Consider the following 17,182-nt stretch of genomic DNA (forward strand, 5'->3'; position numbering starts at 1 on the left):
CGCATGGAAACACGTTACTAGAAATTTGTTCTTGGTAGTCCTACTGCCAACACCTGAGCAAGCTGTTGTGTTCCACTCACTGTCTGGAAGCCATCCTCTGGTAGCTATACAAGTTTTCCAGTAGCTTTTCTGCATCTTCCTCAGGGCACCCTGAGTCTCAAGGAGTATTGGCATATTAGGAACAGGACAAAATGCAGGTACTACGGTGAGGAAAATAGAGATGTTTGCATTGCCTAATCAGCAATCCTAGCTCCTCAGTGTCGCTTAGAAATTAAGTTCACTTTCTAATAGCTTGCTCCTGCTTAATGAGAAAGTTTTGATCATTCCCCATTCTTTTAACTTCATGTGAAGTTGTTTTAACTTCATGTGACTCCTGTCAGTTTTTGGTAACTGTCAAGAATTCTTTGAACTCCAGTGTGCGTTTCAGGATGTTCATAGGAAGTTTCCGAAACCGTAATGCATTATATGGAGTAGCCTGCCCAAAGCTGAGCAAAATAGGGCAAGAAATGGAGGTGCAGAAGGTGGGTGAGTGATGTGGTTTTTCTTTTGGTTTAAAATTTTCTAATTAGCTTGGGCATCCTTATTTGTTCTCCCTTCCAAGAGACAGGCAGTATTAAAAGTGAACGCTCTTGTTTGTTGTGGGAGAAAAAGGAAAAGGTGATACGTGTCCGTGTCTTCTATTTTTGATTAATTTTGCAAAATTGATGATTCCCTGTACAACTTATAAGTGGTGTGCAGTACTGATGCAGAAACTAAGTAGATGGCAAAACAGGATGAGGCACTAACACTTCTTCTGAAAATCCTCAAGTGCAAGCGAAAGGATGTAGAAGGAAGAAATTTTCTCTATCCTTTTTTGTCCTCGGGCTTCATGGTGTAAAAAAATGAGCTTGTGAAAATTTGAGGAGCAGCAATTTTATTGTGCATTTCAAACTTTTATCACAAAAAAAAAAAATCAAAACTCTGTGATAACACTTTCTATGTACCGTAGGTTAGATTTGGTTTGGTCCTTTGTATGTATTACCATGCCTCACTACACTGTAGCAGCAGTAATTCTGTTTGCAGGAGCAGCTTAGCTGTTTTCACCGCTTAATGTGTTCAGTTTGAAAGTTTGTTCACGCCAAACTTGGAGCTTCAAATAAAGGTAAATAATGTTCTATTTTTAGCTGAGGGATTTTAGAAGCTTTGAAACATGCAAAAATGGGACAAATGTAATCACTCTAATTACTGTCCAACATGCCTGTAGCTCCAGCGTTGTTTGTAGTTTTATAAAACTAACTGGTAGCTGTTCTGACTTGTTCAAGATGCTCAGTTTAAGCATGCATCTTTTTATTTAATAGGGAGTATTTCTGTGTTTAATTTTGAAGTTCAGTATGAAATGAAACAAATCTATATTCTGAAAACTTCTAGCGAATTGTACACCGCTCTGTGCTACTTACAGCACCCAGCCTGCTTTTTTTCTCCATTCTTTTCAACTGGCTGGGGGGAAAGGCTTTTTTCTATTTTTTTTAAATACTTTGTTTTCCCTGTAATTCAGGTGTGAAGCACAAAATTGTAATGAATCATGAATGTTCCTGACCTGTGACTCTTGTGGTTTTGGTGTGATTCAGCAGTGACTGGTGGTGGTGGTTTCTGCCCGGATTACATAGAAGATCAGCATAGTGTGAAAAACAACTGTGCAGAAGTGGCAGCATGGCTGGAGCTCTGATGGGAAACCTTTTTTGCTACCTGAGTTCGATGGTCTGGAACGATTTAAATCATAGCTTCTTTTACTAAGTATGATTTATAAAGTGATTATCTGAACAGTGGGGGAGATGACTCACAAGCCGCTGTTTTATAGTTTGAAAACAAACTTGTGTTGGGCTCTGTAAAAACAGAGGATGAAGATGGGGCATGATGACAGCAGTTAGATTGCCGTGTCAGTACTTCTGAAATGAATAAAACTGGCATAAGTATCCTTTCTAATACCTCCTTGGTAGTATGCAGAATAAAGACAAAACTCTGCTCCTGTGCTTTGAGTGGGTCTGGAATCCAGAAGTTTTGTTGAAAGGCTGCTCACGAGAACAGGGTTTGGTGACGCGACCTATCGAGAAGGTCCCAGAAGATGCACTGATATCCAGAAAATACCTTGTTCAGAGAGTTGTGCTACCACATAGGCCGAAGTTAAGTTGTGCTAGAAGGGTGAGCAAGAAGCCTTTGGTTTCCACTTCCAAGCTGAGCAGCACCTTAAAACTCCAGCAGAACCGTGAGAAGGAACTTGTGATTTTGTAAGGCAGCAGCACTCTCACAAGGAGTTTAGCACTGACAGCTGAAACAAGGCTTCCAGTAACACCACAAGACCCGTGCTAACAGGCAGCCTGGCTGCAGTCTCAGGCTGTCCTGTCACTTTGCTTGCTTGCAAGATGCTTTCTGGTGGCAAAGCTGTGCCCCAGCCTGGATTCCTCTTGAATTTCAGTTGCATGTTGCATTAAATGAAACAAGGTGCATTGCTTTCTTAGCTTATAAATAGGCACTGTAGAAGCCACGTGTGCTTCTTTAGTGTGTGGGCAGGTTCTTGCTGGTGCTGCTGGTCTCAAAAGTCCATCGGTGCTGACCCAGCTGATGCAGGTATCCCAGGAAACGTTCACTGTGATCTGGTTTGAAAGCATGAATGGTGAAGCGTGCTGTGTGCAGGGGCATTCATTTGCATTTATGCCATAGAAAGGCTTTCCTTCTGCACTAACAAGTTATTTAGATAAATGTTCCTCAGGTAAAACTGCTTGTGTTCGGTTCTGCTTGGGGTTCAGGCACCGTAGTTGTTTGTGGTGGTGTTTGTATGGCGTTTGGAAATCTTTTCTGTTGTCATGTGAACAGAGCACTTGCTTGACTGCAGAAAAGTGTCTTGGAAAGGCTTGGGTACAGCTATAGGAGGAGTGCTTCAGCCAGTAAAACTCACCCAAAGTAACCAGTGCTGTGTGTCCGGTGTCAGTGCTGCGTGCTAGACTGTGGCAGGGTGTTGAAAGCTGCTGCATCTTGCTTCTTAGAGGGCTGCTCCTAGCTCCTGAGCCCCACGACACTTAAATTATTGGATCTTGCCTGGACAAAATGCCTAAATAGAAAGAACAGGTGCAAGGTAGCTGTGGTGCCCCGTGCCTGCTGCATGCTGAGCTTTCTGGCATCCTCATCTTTATTTTTCCCCAATTCCGGGAGAGATTTCACGTGTCAGCGGTAGCAACCCAGCAGGAGAATTAAACTGGGTCTCTTTCTCCCTTTGGGTAAATTCACTATTTAAGCATCTTTCAGACACCGGAGCCAGAGTTTAAAAGCAGTCTGACTTTGTGCAGACAAAGCTGCTTTCCCACATTTGTTGAATAAATATTGGCTCCCGTTCAGCAGTATATGCTCAGTTATGACGCTGCATTTCTACTTCTTCTTCCACTGCTAGTGATCTGTGTCCAGAGAAATGAAAACAGGAAGAAACTAATTCTTTGGTGATGCTTTGTGTAGTTTGAGGATTGAGTTAATGCAGATGCATCTTCCAGGGCTTGCAGGGGTGGTGTGTACAATAAATGATGTTTCCTGAAGTGTCCCATTCTTGATGTTTGGTCTGAAGTATAGTTTGCTGCTTAGTTCTGCAGGCGTCACTGCCCACTGGTGTGGATCTGCACAGGAGACATTAAAAAAACAAAACAAAACAAAAACCAACCAAACAAAAACAACAGATTATCAGCTGCTCTTGGACTTGTGTCAGTAGAAGAGTAGAAGAGAATAGAGTAAGACGTTCTCTAATGTTTTTCTAAAGAGTTCAAGAACTGACAACTGCTTCCCACACCAGTTTTTGGATGATAAAGATCCCTGTTCAGTTCTGGATGAGCAGTAAGTCTTCATTTCTCCTACCACCCTCTGCCTGGAGCAGCAGCTGCTGAAGTTCTGCTGGCACTTTGAATTAAACAATGGCTTCAAAACTGAATGTAGTGCTACAACCCAGAGACAGGCTATCATGTGTAGCAGGCCAGCTTGTGACTTGCTATCAGCCACCTTCACATCAGTGCAGCGTGTTCAGCGTGAGGCCTGCTTTGGGTTTGTGCAGTAACTGAACGTATTTCTGAGCTGAATCTCTTAGGCAGTAGTATTTCTAGGTTAACTGTTTGGCAGCTCTGCTTTATCGAGCTGTGCTTGCCAGCAGGGCTGCTGAGAAACAAGGGCACGTTTCTGTAGTGGTGAGCTGACAGTATCAGAGCTGGCTGAAACAATGTCATGCCCACAGAGCTTTTAGTGCTGGTTTCTAAACATTCTTTGTTCGATGTGTTTGTTCCTGAAAAAGAGCCGGGAGCCTTTTCTCTCCTCTGCAGGGATCACATGAACAGAGAACAAATGGAAAGGCCCGTTCTGCGCGTCAGCTTTAGGAGAATCCTCCAGCACACAGGATTTGGAAGTCAAAATGCTACCACTTGTAATAAACGTGACCTTGTTTGCCAGTTAAACTGAGCGTAAGCAGTCGTGTTAAATGCCTGCTCTGTACTCAGACTGCCATGAGCGTTGCTGCAGGAGGCCTTTCTAGTGGCAGAGCACTTTGGCAACACGACATGAATTTTTGCAGTCTCCCACTGCCTATATGTGGCACAAGGCCTGCTGATAACGGGGTTAACTTGGCACAAGGAGCTGTAGGTTCGGAGCTCTGATAAAGCATTCCCTGGCTGGGGTTGCTCTTACTGAACTGGGGAGAAGCAGGATTGTCATGCTCCAGTGGGCAGCAGTTCGTGATGTATTTTCACGTGCTTTTGTCTTAACACAGGTCTATAGAAAGTTAACACTTGATACGAAGTGACTGGAGGTGAGCTTGTTGCCCATGCAGCTTCTGAGCAAGCCCAGAGAGCTGAGCCAAGCTGGGATTGTGAAGCTGGCCATCCCTCCTCCAGTGGCCCTCGTGCCTTAGGGCAGCAGCACTGCTTGCCAGGAGAAGCCAAGGCCATCATACCCATCACCCTGCCTTTTTATTAGGCGTTGGGCTGCAGTGCAATGCTTCAAAATCTTCATTACTCTAACTGGGAGCGTGTCTTTGAGATGTCCGCACCAGTGCGGACTGCCCCCTGTGTGAAGTGCTGCTGAAAACAGTTGCCCAGCTGGCAGCTCTCTGCTGCTTTTTCATCCTGTTGTGTGTCATTTGAATACATCCGAATATTCCTAATCACCTTCATCAGCTCAGGTAGTTCAGGAGCCCAGATTTATTCCTCTTGTACAAGATTTTGTTGGGAAATCTTTGCGGGCTGGGCAGAAGAACGCCCTTCAAACAAAGGCCTGAGCTGCTTTGTGACCCGCTTTGTCCTGGGGCAGTGTGTGAACATCTCCTGTGTGCAAGGTGTCAGCGTAACCATAGGGAAACAGTAGGGGAGAGCAGAAAAGGGGTCACAAAACAAAACAGCTGCTTGGAGCATGGACACGGTGGTCACCCCAGGTCAGCTGTGGTGGCTTTTGGTTCCTTGCCTTGCTCTGGTGAGGCACTTCGGCTTTGAGCAGTGACAGCTGTAGGATTCAAGCCTTGCACTTCGGGCTGCTGTTACTGCCCTGTTCTGACCTGAGGCTGCCTCAAACTGTCTCGAGTATTTGAGCATCACATCCCCGTTTCTTAGCTGAGGGAAGCGTACAGGCCATGATACAGCGCAGTGAAATGGGCTTGCAAGTAATTGCATCTCATAAGCCTTTGATCTCTTATTTCAGGAATTTATAAACATCAGATTTTTGTCTCTTCAGGTGGTTTCATGATCAAAATAGTCTTCGGTATGTACAAGGAGTTAGATGAGCTTATTGGTCACACCAGGAAACTACCACCAAGGTTCTCAGCTCAGTGCTTGCTGCTTTTCACGTGGATATTATCAAAATACCTAATCACTGCTATTTTCTTGTAGCATGATAATGAGTTATGGTATGATAGTGAGTTAAGAATTCAACTTTATTTATTTTTTAATTATACAATGGTGCCTTTTAGAGGAATCTCTGCATTTTTGCTAGGAAGTGGGGCCAGACTTTCAGCCGATGCGTACCCAAACTCCTCTAACAGGGCTCGGTGGTGTTTGTCCCAGTTTGCCCAGAGGTGTGACTGGAAGCATAACTGCCATGAATGAAGTTGCAGCTATCAAGGAGCTAGATCTCTTCCAATGTTTGTACACCTGTTCAAACGTGCAGCCCCGCAGGTGAGCAAGGTGTGCAGAGCTAACAGCTGCTGCTTTAGGAAGTGCTGCTTTGTTGTTTTCCTGCCTGTGCTCTGCTCCTCAGCACCAGGAGCTGAACAGTCCTTGGTCTGTGTGAGCGCTGCTCTGCAACAACTAAACCATCCCTGTGTTATCAGCATTATTCTCAGCCTGAATCCAAAGCACAGCACCACACCAGCTGCTATGAGGAAAATTAACTCAGTCGTAGCCGAAACCAGGACAACAGGCATCGCTGTGAGGGAGCAAAAATAATTTATTGGCAAGCATTGTATTTGTCTTTTAGAAAGTTCCTCTTCAGAGCCCAATTTATCCAATAAAACTTGGAGCAGAGCAAGTGTATTACGTAGCCTTTCATGAGAAACTTTTTAAAAATAGTAATGCATACGTACTGCGTATAAATACAGATGATTATTGATCCTGATCTGTGTGGTAAGTGCTGAATGTGCACTGCTGGTTAGAGCCATACCTATTTTTTTGCAGGTGTTTGCCATGTTACTTAAGTAACAAAGCACACGAATGGAAGAACTTGCTTCGGATTAAGTTATTTCAAAAAAGCTTTATTATGTTTTCATTAGCACAACCATGAGAAAAGGAATGCAGTTTGGAGCTGTTAGCTCTGGAAGTTGGAAATGGCAGAGTGTCGTTAATAAATGGTGCAGCTTGATTGCAATCAGGCAAACTCTTGCTTTAATATAATCGTGGCAAATGCTCTGGGCATGCCATTTTGTTACAAAAACGTGTTTCTGTGGCATATCATGCAGTTTCACTAGCTCGGTGGCCTGTAAAGCATTATATGGAGTTGTAAATTGCATTATATGGAATTTGAGGCATCTTTCTGAAATCTGCCAGTTCCTGACTTCTCATTAGTATGGCCTGGGGAATTCACTTGTGGGGCAGGGCTAAACTATTCACTTAATTAAACCATTTTTTAAAGACACAAGGTACCACTGAAATGTCTTTAATTATATCCTGCGTTGTAGGAGGGCTGTTACGCTTGGGACCAAGGGAATGTAACTTCAAATGGAAAAAAAATATCTTATTGCTGGAAATCCTAATAGCATTTCAAAGACATAAACGTCCTGCTTAATATGTTTAAATGCAGATGGAGGCTTTGATTCAGTTCGTTTTGGGGGTGTAATCTGTGTTGAAACCCGTCCCCTTGAGGTTCCTGTGAAATACCACTTGGAGCATTTACTACAGGACTCTGCAGATCAATAGGGCCAACAGGATGTCTGTAGCCTGTAGTGCTAGAAGTGCTGTTACGTGTGCTGTACTTATGCTTTCTTTTCTTTTAGGAGATCCAGTTGAAGTAATCACTGGTTTGCATCAGGCCTAGCCAGGGTCGCTTAAAGAGAAAAACATAAAATTGAGCTACGGCTCCCACAGCCCAGTAAGATCGGGTCTTGGTGGCTTGTATCTCATCACTTTGACTCCTGCTCCCCCCACTAATTGTACTCCAGTGCCCAACGCAGAGCTTTTTGAGCAGATGATGCTGTCGCCTCTCCTGTCACTGCTTTATTCCAGGAGGTGCAGCGGAGTCTCATTAAATGACATGGAGCTGGGGCTGGGGAAAGACAAGAGGGAGAAAGTGGTTCAAGCAAATAGATCAGTCTTGGAGAATGCCCTTCTCCAACCTTGTACGTACAAAGATAAATGTAAGAGATTCCTGCTGTACTTAATTGCCTGTTGATCAAGGTTATAGTAAGTTCTGTGCTCAGCAATCGGTTGTGAAAGGCAGATCATGTAGACAAAGCATTTGCTTTTACTCTGAAAGGCTTAAAGGTGCGAGAGAATTGGCAAAACATTTCGCAAAGAGGTTCACGCTTAACGTGGTGCTCGTGGCTTGGGAAGCTTCAATAAAGCAGCATCTTTTCTGTGTTTGAGGGGCTGTGTTAGTGGTGCTTCAGGAAACAATTTCTCCTTTCATGAAAGGAGGATGATCTTTCGGTTCTCTGTTCCCTGGAAACATAAAGCACCTTTATCTTAAAAGCTGAAAACCCAAAAAGAAAGCCTGTCACTGGCTGGCTGGCTCTTGCAGGGATTACGTTCAGTGTCTGGAGGACACAGCTGCACTCTAGCTGCAGGCGCTTGGTTTTTCAAGTTCCAGCTCATGCTAATGATAAAGGAAGGAAGGTGCTGTGGTAATTCCATGGAAAATAAGTCAGAGTTGCTTTTTTAACTGTAAAAAGTATATATTTTTCTTTCTATATAATGCGGTGCTGTGTGGATGCTGCTGGATGGACTCTCTCATGCTGCTCAGACAGTGCAAGAAAATTCATGCTGCAGAACCTTTGTCAGGAAAGCGTGTAGATCATGGAGTAAATTGTGTTCAGGGAGCAAGGGCTTGCATATGATAGTCTTGATCTCTTTTAAGCTGTTTTTTTTTTTCTTTTTTTTTTTTTTTTTTTTTTTTGGTAATTTGACAACTTGGGTGAGGCTGATATAACTCCTTTAAAAATCCAGGGGTTAAACTCTCTTGTCATCTTGGGCACTTCTCCTGAAATTGTAGTCATGCTTACTGTAACAGCCATAGCTGGGTTGGATGTGAGGAGGACAAGTAATTTCATAGCTTAGAGACAAGTCAGTGTAGTGTACTTTTCTTTTACCTTTTTAAAAAACAGACAAAAACCACTACCTGTGGAAAAAAGAAAAGCTTATTCTGAAAAAGTGTGTATTGTTGTTACAGAAGGTTGTTCATAACTGAACCTAGGATGGTTCTGAGCTAGGAGAAGAGGCAGTGCAAAAATAGCAGTGTCGAATTTCTCATTTTAATGTTGTTTAACTCTGCCTACCCCAGTGTTACAATCCAGGTTATGATGGGGGTTAGCACTCAGGTGCTTCAGCCTCAACTAAAAGGCTGCCTCTTCGTGGTACAGGAGTTTGGACAGATGGCACGTTGTGTGATGGTTCTTCCAGTAATAAAGGTTTTACTGATTAAAGGGGGACTGTCAGCCTTCTGGCTTTGTATGTTACCTCTTGTTCTGTGCAGTTCTTTCTTAAAACACAGACAACTTTATCCCTTCATATTCTATACTTGTCTTTACTGTATGAGCTTTAAACCTTTTTCTAACAATGGCTTTAGAAACCTACTTGATTTTTTTCTGTCATAATCCCTGTATGATGTTCAGATGAAGTCCTAAAATCAGTATCTTTTGACCTGCAGCACAGCCAAGTACAGCGTGGTGACTTTTCTACCTCGATTCCTGTATGAGCAGATAAGAAAAGCTGCAAATGCATTCTTCCTCTTCATTGCCTTACTGCAGGTAGAGTTTTATTGTTCTACCGAACTTTTACTGTATTACAGTTATTAAATTACTTGAATCCTCGTGCTTGTATGTTCTAAACATATATTAAATAGTAATATTACAAAGGTATATACTTAATAGTTGAAATTAGAGGGTACTATAGATATTTTTTTCAACATAATTCCTAAAATCAAGATATTTATATTATTAATAAATGAAAACAAGTGGTATCACAAAATATAGAGTTATTGACCTTACTGTAAATAGCATGTATGGATTCGTGTGAAGCTGCTGCTTGTTCAGATGGTCCAGGTATTCACTTTGAATCAGTGATAAACATCAGTTGAATGCTTTCCTTATTAAGTGAGGAGACTCAAAATAACAGGCCTATACAACACCTTCATCATCTAATTTAATAGTAGTAGTTTCTTCAGATCTTTTAGGATAGTTTGTCTACTGAATTTGGATGTCGATCACACAGAAATAAGAATTTAAGCTCTACCATCTCTCCGCTGAGATAACTGCATAAAATGATAAATTTACTGGAAACTTATTCTTAACATAGAATGGATCTCTCTTTTCCCTCTTCACAGCAAATTCCAGATGTCTCTCCAACAGGAAGATATACCACCTTGGTGCCATTGCTATTTATTCTAACTATTGCTGGCATCAAAGAAATCATAGAAGACTATGTGAGTATGGATTATTATATGGGGAATCTGTGCTAACAACAGAAGGGGTGCTTCAAAAAGCCATAAACTGCCATAAAGCTGTGCATCTCTAAGTCAATTCAAATGCTGAATGATGGCAAAGTACCGTTTTATTTTCAAAGATGCTGACACGACTAGAATTTCTGTAGCATACTGAGATAAATTAAGTGTTTTCCGTTACAGCTAAATGGCAATCAAAAAAGTTGTATGGAAGCAACTTAGTGAAAACTGGAATGATTCTTTATACTTCTTCAAACTTGCTTACTAGTGCTTTCATTAGAAAGACCTGGCTAGAAAGCCAGTGTTATTATATTGGCACTGCAGAGTTCCGACAGATATGTGGGCTTTTTAGTTGATCTTAAACACTCGAGATTAAAAATAAATAATAATAATAATAATAAATAAAAAATCCACTTTACCATAAAGCAAACTGTTTTGGAGAAAATCTGTGTCAAGTTCCTTAGATACTCTTTGAAAAGCAAGAAGATCTTATTATAAAGTTCTGATGAATAACTTAGAAAATAGTTTAAACACATAGCACGTATACTCCAACCATCACCTAACTACACTGTTGCTCACTATTACTTTTGCTTTTTTCCTCTCCGAAAAAAAACAGTTTTGGAGACTTAAGTCTTCTGCTATCAGTCCAGGTCGGAGTCTGATTTTCAACATGGGGATGTCTTAAAGTGACGTTATTTTCTTTTATAAACTGTTTGGATTTAGATGATCAATGTGGCTTTTTTCAAAACTGTCATACAGGCAAAAAGGACCCGGTGTATCCTCTTGTAGTCTGTCCTGTTTCTAGCTCTAATAGTTTCAGAATCTAATGAATTGTAATGAGGCGTAATGAAATGTTTTTCCTTGCAGAAAAGGCATAAGGCAGACAGTGCAGTGAATAAAAAGAAAACAGTAGGTAAGACTAAATTTTAAATATTTGAAGTGCAAATATTGAATACCAGAACATGTTATGTTTTTTAAAAAAACAGTGCTGTTGCTTAAACCGTCATAATGGTAGTCAGTGAATGTCTTTTTGGACTAGGTGCATTAGCACCAAACCTTACACAGTGTTTCAGATTGATGCTGACAGTGTCACACCTGGGGGTGAGAAGTGGGGGGATGAAGCTTTTAGAATTTAATTGCTGATATAACTTCAAGGTTGCCCAAAGTAGATAATTCTCAGCCCCTCCATGAAAACTAAGCGATTTTCTCCCCCTCCAGAACACTGCCCAGACTGTTCAAAACCCACCAGATGCTGTAAAAGTTTTTCAACTGTTTTTTTTTTTTTTTTTTTTTTTCCCACAATTGCATAACCTGGGTTGGACAGTTGAGGCCGTATCTTGTTGAACTGTACCTTCTGGGGACTTTGGTGCTCTCTTCAAATGAGCTACGTGTGTGAATTGTATAGGACTGAGGAGAAAATTGTTCACGCCTCAAATAGAGGGGCCAGGCTCTTCAACCTTCATCTGTTGCACACATTTCTGTAATACATCTGTACATCTCTGAAGACTGGCCATAGCTGTTTTCAGTGAAGGGTTTGGTCATATTTAGGTGTATGTGATGTGCTCAGAGCTGGACAGGCCTTGGTTACCTGACAGTGGCTGGGCATATATAAATATATTTGACATTCCTGCTTAGGTTAGGGTCCTATAAAGTACATTCAGGAGTACCTGAAGAGCTGCTGGGCAGACAGTGTTCCTGAGTAGATGATCAATGAGTGTGTTAAGACACCATCGGACCTGGGCCCTACAGAAGCCAAGGCCTGCTTCAGTTCCTTGCTCCCCCCAAAACCCCTCTCCCCCATCCCTTTCAGCTTTGACGCTTAGGATTCTACTTCTGTCAAAGTTGATCTTTGCTTTTTGGTAGGGTTTTGGGTCTGCTTGACACTGAAGTTTAAGCCCTGTGTGGTGAAATGAGATGGCAGTGAGGCTAGGTGGATCAGAGGGAAAATGGAGTGAAATACAGGGGAATAGATGAGAAACAAACAAAAAAGACTCATATGGTGAAGATGCTTCCCAGTACTGATTAACAATGAGCAGTGGTGCCCTTTTATTTAAGGAGTAAGTAAAGATGTCCACCTCCTGCAAATGAAATGCCAAGAAGAAATCAGGCCACCAACTATTTTCTATCAGGCAACCAAGTGATTGCATGTAAACGTTAAGACAATCCTCTTTTATTTTATTTTTTTCTTTGATGAATGTGTCTACAGCTTTGGACAAAATGTGGTCCAAACTTCTGAAAAGTATTTTTCTGATTTGTGTGCTAGTTCTCACTCCAGTCAATGTTCCCTGCCGCTGATCTAGTTTTTGAAATTTGCCTGTGTTTTGGTTATTTATTCTGATCTAACTTCACATTTTCTTTCCAGTTCTAAGAAATGGGATGTGGCAGAACATTATATGGAAAGAGGTAAGTAAAACTAGGGGAAGGAGAAGGTGTTCACAAATTTTTACTGCTGGAATAAAGTAAGAAGCCTAGAGTTACCATGCCTTGCGTGAGAATTCCCTGTGACCTGGGGTGGGAGGGATCTTCTACAATAATAAAAATTGCCATGAGCAAGGCACTGAGTACCAACCTTAAAATTTTAGTACTATGTTTCAGACAGATGCTGATGAACTGTTTTAAGTATTCTTGCTTGATAGTTAATATGCTCCAGGGTACAAAAAGTATTTTGTTCTCTGTCCGTGTCTAGAAGAGGAACTTTCACTGCAATGTTGTACTTCTCAGAGAAGTTTAACAGGCTTATATTGATATCTGTGCTCAAAAGGTCTTATGTTTGGAGGCTAATTAGTAAGGGGTTTGCTCAAGTAAGGAAGAGAAGCCCTGCAGCATGCTGAATCCAGGTTGTGAGCAGCCCTGTCCTGGGGCCTGCTGAGATTTATTGGTAGAGCTTGCTGAAATCCTTCAGGATGCAGTGATCTAACTGTGGCTCTTAATTCCCTTTAAAGACAAAATTAGCTCTGTTAACTAATAAAGGAAACTAAGGAAAAGTACAGTCTTTTATAACCTCTGGGAAATGAGACATAGCTCATGAGACCTAAATGCAATCCTGCTGAAGTGTTAGACTGTAACAGAACTAAACTAAAGATTCCTGGGGATTCTGAAGCCTCGTGGTAGTGTTTGTTTATGCTGGTCGATGCCCTGTTTATAACGAGGATACTGAGTGCACAGATAATAGTTGAAGCTGAGCCTGCAGTCTGTGGTTGTTCCTTCCCCTTCCCCCTTGTTTATACCCTTCGTCTTCTCAAGCACTTCCCAGATCGGTCTGTGTCTTGCACCTGCATATTGTCCAGGCTTGCTTATGTTGTTAGAGGTGAACTGTTTTGTGCTATCAACATGTTTACTCCGAGACAGACTTCCTATATTTTTTGTACTGAAATAAAAGAGAACTTGTTTTCAGTGGGATCCAAACAGGACTAATGACTTTCCCAGTGCAAACATGCCATCTGTTTTATTTTTAATAAATTAATGTGTTCAAGTATTTTAGGCCCGTTTCAATGGGCAATACAGGGGATGCTCACCAGTCTGATATGCTTCGGGTGGTCCTGGCTTACAGTCTTGAGAGTTGCAAGGGACTTCACTGGTAAGAAGGACTGAGTATGTGACACCTTTCACAGGTGCTGGAAACTGTTAGGTCTTCTGTACTCCAGAAATTATAACTTTGTGAATCTCAAGTGACTCCAGGCCAGTGAAGAACTAGCTGATACTGTCTATCTGTAGAAACGATGCTTCTTGCTAGGGACTAATACAAGCAGTGCCTTGTGCATTACTTAGGTGCGTGAGTAATATGGAGAAAAAATATGAGAAACACTTGAGGAGAGTAACCTTTAAGTAAAGGTACTTTTTCACCTGGAGAAATCTTTCTGTGGGTTAGATAAGACTGTACTTAAAGAAATGAACTCAAATTTGGATAATAGCTGGATTATTGAATAAACCAATCACTTTTTCTACAAATAAGCCACAGAATTTTATACTCTTCAATAGAGTATATATTTAGTTTTTCTATAGAGAATACCTTACTTAGCCTTCAGAAGAGGGAAGGTTTTGGCACCAGATTTTCAAATTTGCAGTGAAAACTACTCTGACTTCCAGTAGCACTGTCTGTAGTTGTTTTGTGCATGATGTTCTGTTAGGTGAAGGAAAATAACCAACTAACATTGCAGACGAGCATACTGTTTGTTTTTCTCTTCCATGCTACTGTTCTCCTGCCCCTGATTCACCAGGTAGCAGTAGGCGATATTGTGAAGGTCACCAATGGGCAGCATCTTCCAGCAGACATGATCATTATATCTTCCAGGTATCCTGAGTGGGTGTGGAAATGTCTGATGAACTGAGGTGCAGAGGACTCTAAACTCTGTATTTGCTAGTGGTAAAAACAGACATCAGATGACACTACGTCTTCTCCACATCTAAAATCAGACTTCAACAATGTCAAAACATGCTTTACTAGGCAATTATTATTTTTTTTTTTAGCATTGCTGATAGGTTCTTAAGAAAGAAGGCTTCTTAAAGACTTGGTAGCATTACGTACTTGTAATACACCAAGTGTATCATGGAGTTTGGAAGAGGGAAGGTCTGTTGCACAAGCTTGGTGCAGTTAATTGTTTTGTGGCCCTCTGAGGACCCCTCCATTTAATCAAGGAATTTTCAGTTTTCTTCCAGTTAATTCCATTGAATTTCCAGGATATTTTCTTGCCCTCGAGGAAAGATTTCTTCGAAAGCTGTTAAAACAATTTCAAGAGGCTAGCCCAGCTGGCATCTAAATAAATAGCCAGCAGAATAGGTTTTGGGCTTCGTTCATACGCTCGTTGTCTTTGGGCCATGCATATGTTGCCTCATCCCTAGTGTGGTAGCAACAGCAACACGAGTACTTCTCGTTCCCTCTTGTGGGACGTGGGACAATTGAAACAGATATGGTGAAAAATGAAGGCTGGTTGGTGATTCGAGGAAGCATTTAGGTGGTATTCAGCTGATGAACCATCTTATATATTTTGTTGGACAGCTTTAAGGGGTCAAATCAACACCACTAAGCACACAGGCAAGAGAGATTTGAACAAGAGACAGTAGTGCTGTTTGTGTTCTCTCTTTTTTTTTTTTTTTTCCAAGTAGAGACAGGCACCTTGCTTTCATGATTTTCTTCAGTCCACACAAATACTTTTCGACAGGGATGACTGGTTTTGACAGGTTGCTCTGGTCTCCCTCTTGTCCTGTCATTATCTGATTGAGCAAAAAGTCACTTTCTGTCTTTTTTTTTTTGATAAGTCCCCTTTAAGTACTGAAAAGAGGCAAATTTAATGTGATCAAGGGTAGAGGTATCTTTTTTTAAAACAAAAACAGACAATTTTTTATAATGAGCAGTTGTCAACCTTCACATGCAGTTAATTAGGCTACTCTTAGACATAAACAACTTTCTGTTTCAGTATTGAGAAATACTTGTTCTGGTAGAACTTCTTTAATTTATTACACTAAAAAAAAAAAACAAAACAAACACCACAGAACAACAACAACAAAAAACCCACTAATTTCTGATTTATACCTTAACTTGCATGGGTCAGCTTTTTGTTCTATATTATTCTACTAACGTGTTATCATTGCTAATCATATAACTGAAGAATTAAACCCAAAGTATTTTGATTTTAGGAGATGCTTTGCTTGAAATAAATAGCAATTTCTATGGCAGTTCTGCTATACAATTGGTTTTATTTCCATGAGTCTTTTAAATGATGATGCTAAGTGTCCTCAGTTCACCAGAAGGCATTGCATGCTCTGAATGGGTGAGAGTTTCTTGTGTGTGTTGACTTTCTGTCTGAACTGAGTGTTGGAGTTGAAATAGATGATTGTTTGTTATCTTGATTCTTTTTTTTTTGTTTGTTTGTTTTTTTGCTTCATAGAAGAAAGGTGATATTAGATAAAGTTCACATACAGAATAAGTTTACATGAAACAAAAATGAAGTGATTTAAACCCAAACAAAGCTTTGTATGGAAACACTTCTACATTTCTGTGGAAATGCAAGGAATTGCCTTGTGAGAGTTCTCCCTCAGGAGTTAACCACTCCAGTCGTTGTGGATAGACTGTTCCTAACAAGTACAATTGGAACCAAGCTGAACTTTCACTATGACTTCTTTGGGTTTGGGTTCAGGTTGATCTTATAGGAAGAGGTAAAGGACAGTCTCTGCACCTTTCTTCTTGAAGAAACTATCAATGGAGAGAAAAATCTAGCTACTTACTGTGTTACATGTGTACCTGTCCATTTCTTAGCAATACTTTTCCTAAGGAGCCTTTTGTTGCTGATGCTTCTGCTAATTATGTTTGCTGTAATTGGTTATTTTGGAAAGCAAATAGCAACATCTCAAGAGTATGAATAGTGATATGCTGAAGGAGCACATGATTTGGGTCCAGGTATGAAACTGATGTTCCCTAACAGCCTAAAAAGGCAGTGGTAAAAACAGTTTTGGTGGTTCCATACAGAGGTTTTAAATCTTAAGCAGTGTGTTGGGAAATAATTGGTGTTAGGTAGTACTGTAATAAGGTAATGTTGTTCTGTGCAGAGATTTTCCACTTCAGATATAGGTAAGACCTCGACTAACAGCAAATCTGGACAACTATGAGGAAGATTTTTTGCTATGCTAGAAGATGCAGCTCTCAGTTTCAATCTTATCATACCTTTTCTCATTTTTTTTTTAAAGGGGTGAAATAAACACTGCTTAGCAGTGACTTCACGTGTACTTCCAGAAGTTTCTCAACTTAAAGGTGGTCCTGTGGCCACAACCTTGTGTGTGCATGGTTCACAGACAAAGCTCAGTAGTAGAGGGCACCACCCTCTTCATCCCGTTGCGTGTCCACTTCTTGCACTCCTCATTAATTAGCATTGCATTTATCCATAGCTCATGCAATCTGAAGCAATATTACGGACTACAGTGTAAAATATTTTTTTCAGGCATCCAAGTTAATTGTGATTTGTAAAATTCTTTAGACCTGTCTTTCTGTATAATTTAATATTAGAGCATTCATATTCAAAGGCATGTCTGAAAAATATGTGCTCTTAGC

The 17,182-nt window shown here is 40.9% G+C and overlaps 1 protein-coding gene across 5 annotated transcripts in view; it reads left to right on the forward strand.

Annotated features, from left to right (window-relative positions):
* Positions 1–17,182, forward strand: part of ATP8A2 (ATPase phospholipid transporting 8A2) — a 316,126-nt gene that overhangs the window by 35,135 nt on the left and 263,809 nt on the right. For all 5 annotated transcript variants that reach the window (XM_032208014.1, XM_032208013.1, XM_032208016.1 and 2 more), the window contains exons 3-7: positions 9,349–9,448; positions 10,024–10,122; positions 11,008–11,053; positions 12,503–12,543; positions 14,358–14,431. In XM_032208014.1, the coding sequence (XP_032063905.1) occupies positions 9,349–9,448; positions 10,024–10,122; positions 11,008–11,053; positions 12,503–12,543; positions 14,358–14,431 (360 nt within the window). The remainder of the gene's footprint in view (positions 1–9,348; positions 9,449–10,023; positions 10,123–11,007; positions 11,054–12,502; positions 12,544–14,357; positions 14,432–17,182) is intronic.

This window comes from Aythya fuligula, chromosome 1, assembly GCF_009819795.1.
Source record: "Aythya fuligula isolate bAytFul2 chromosome 1, bAytFul2.pri, whole genome shotgun sequence".
NCBI classification, from domain to species: domain Eukaryota; kingdom Metazoa; phylum Chordata; class Aves; order Anseriformes; family Anatidae; genus Aythya; species Aythya fuligula.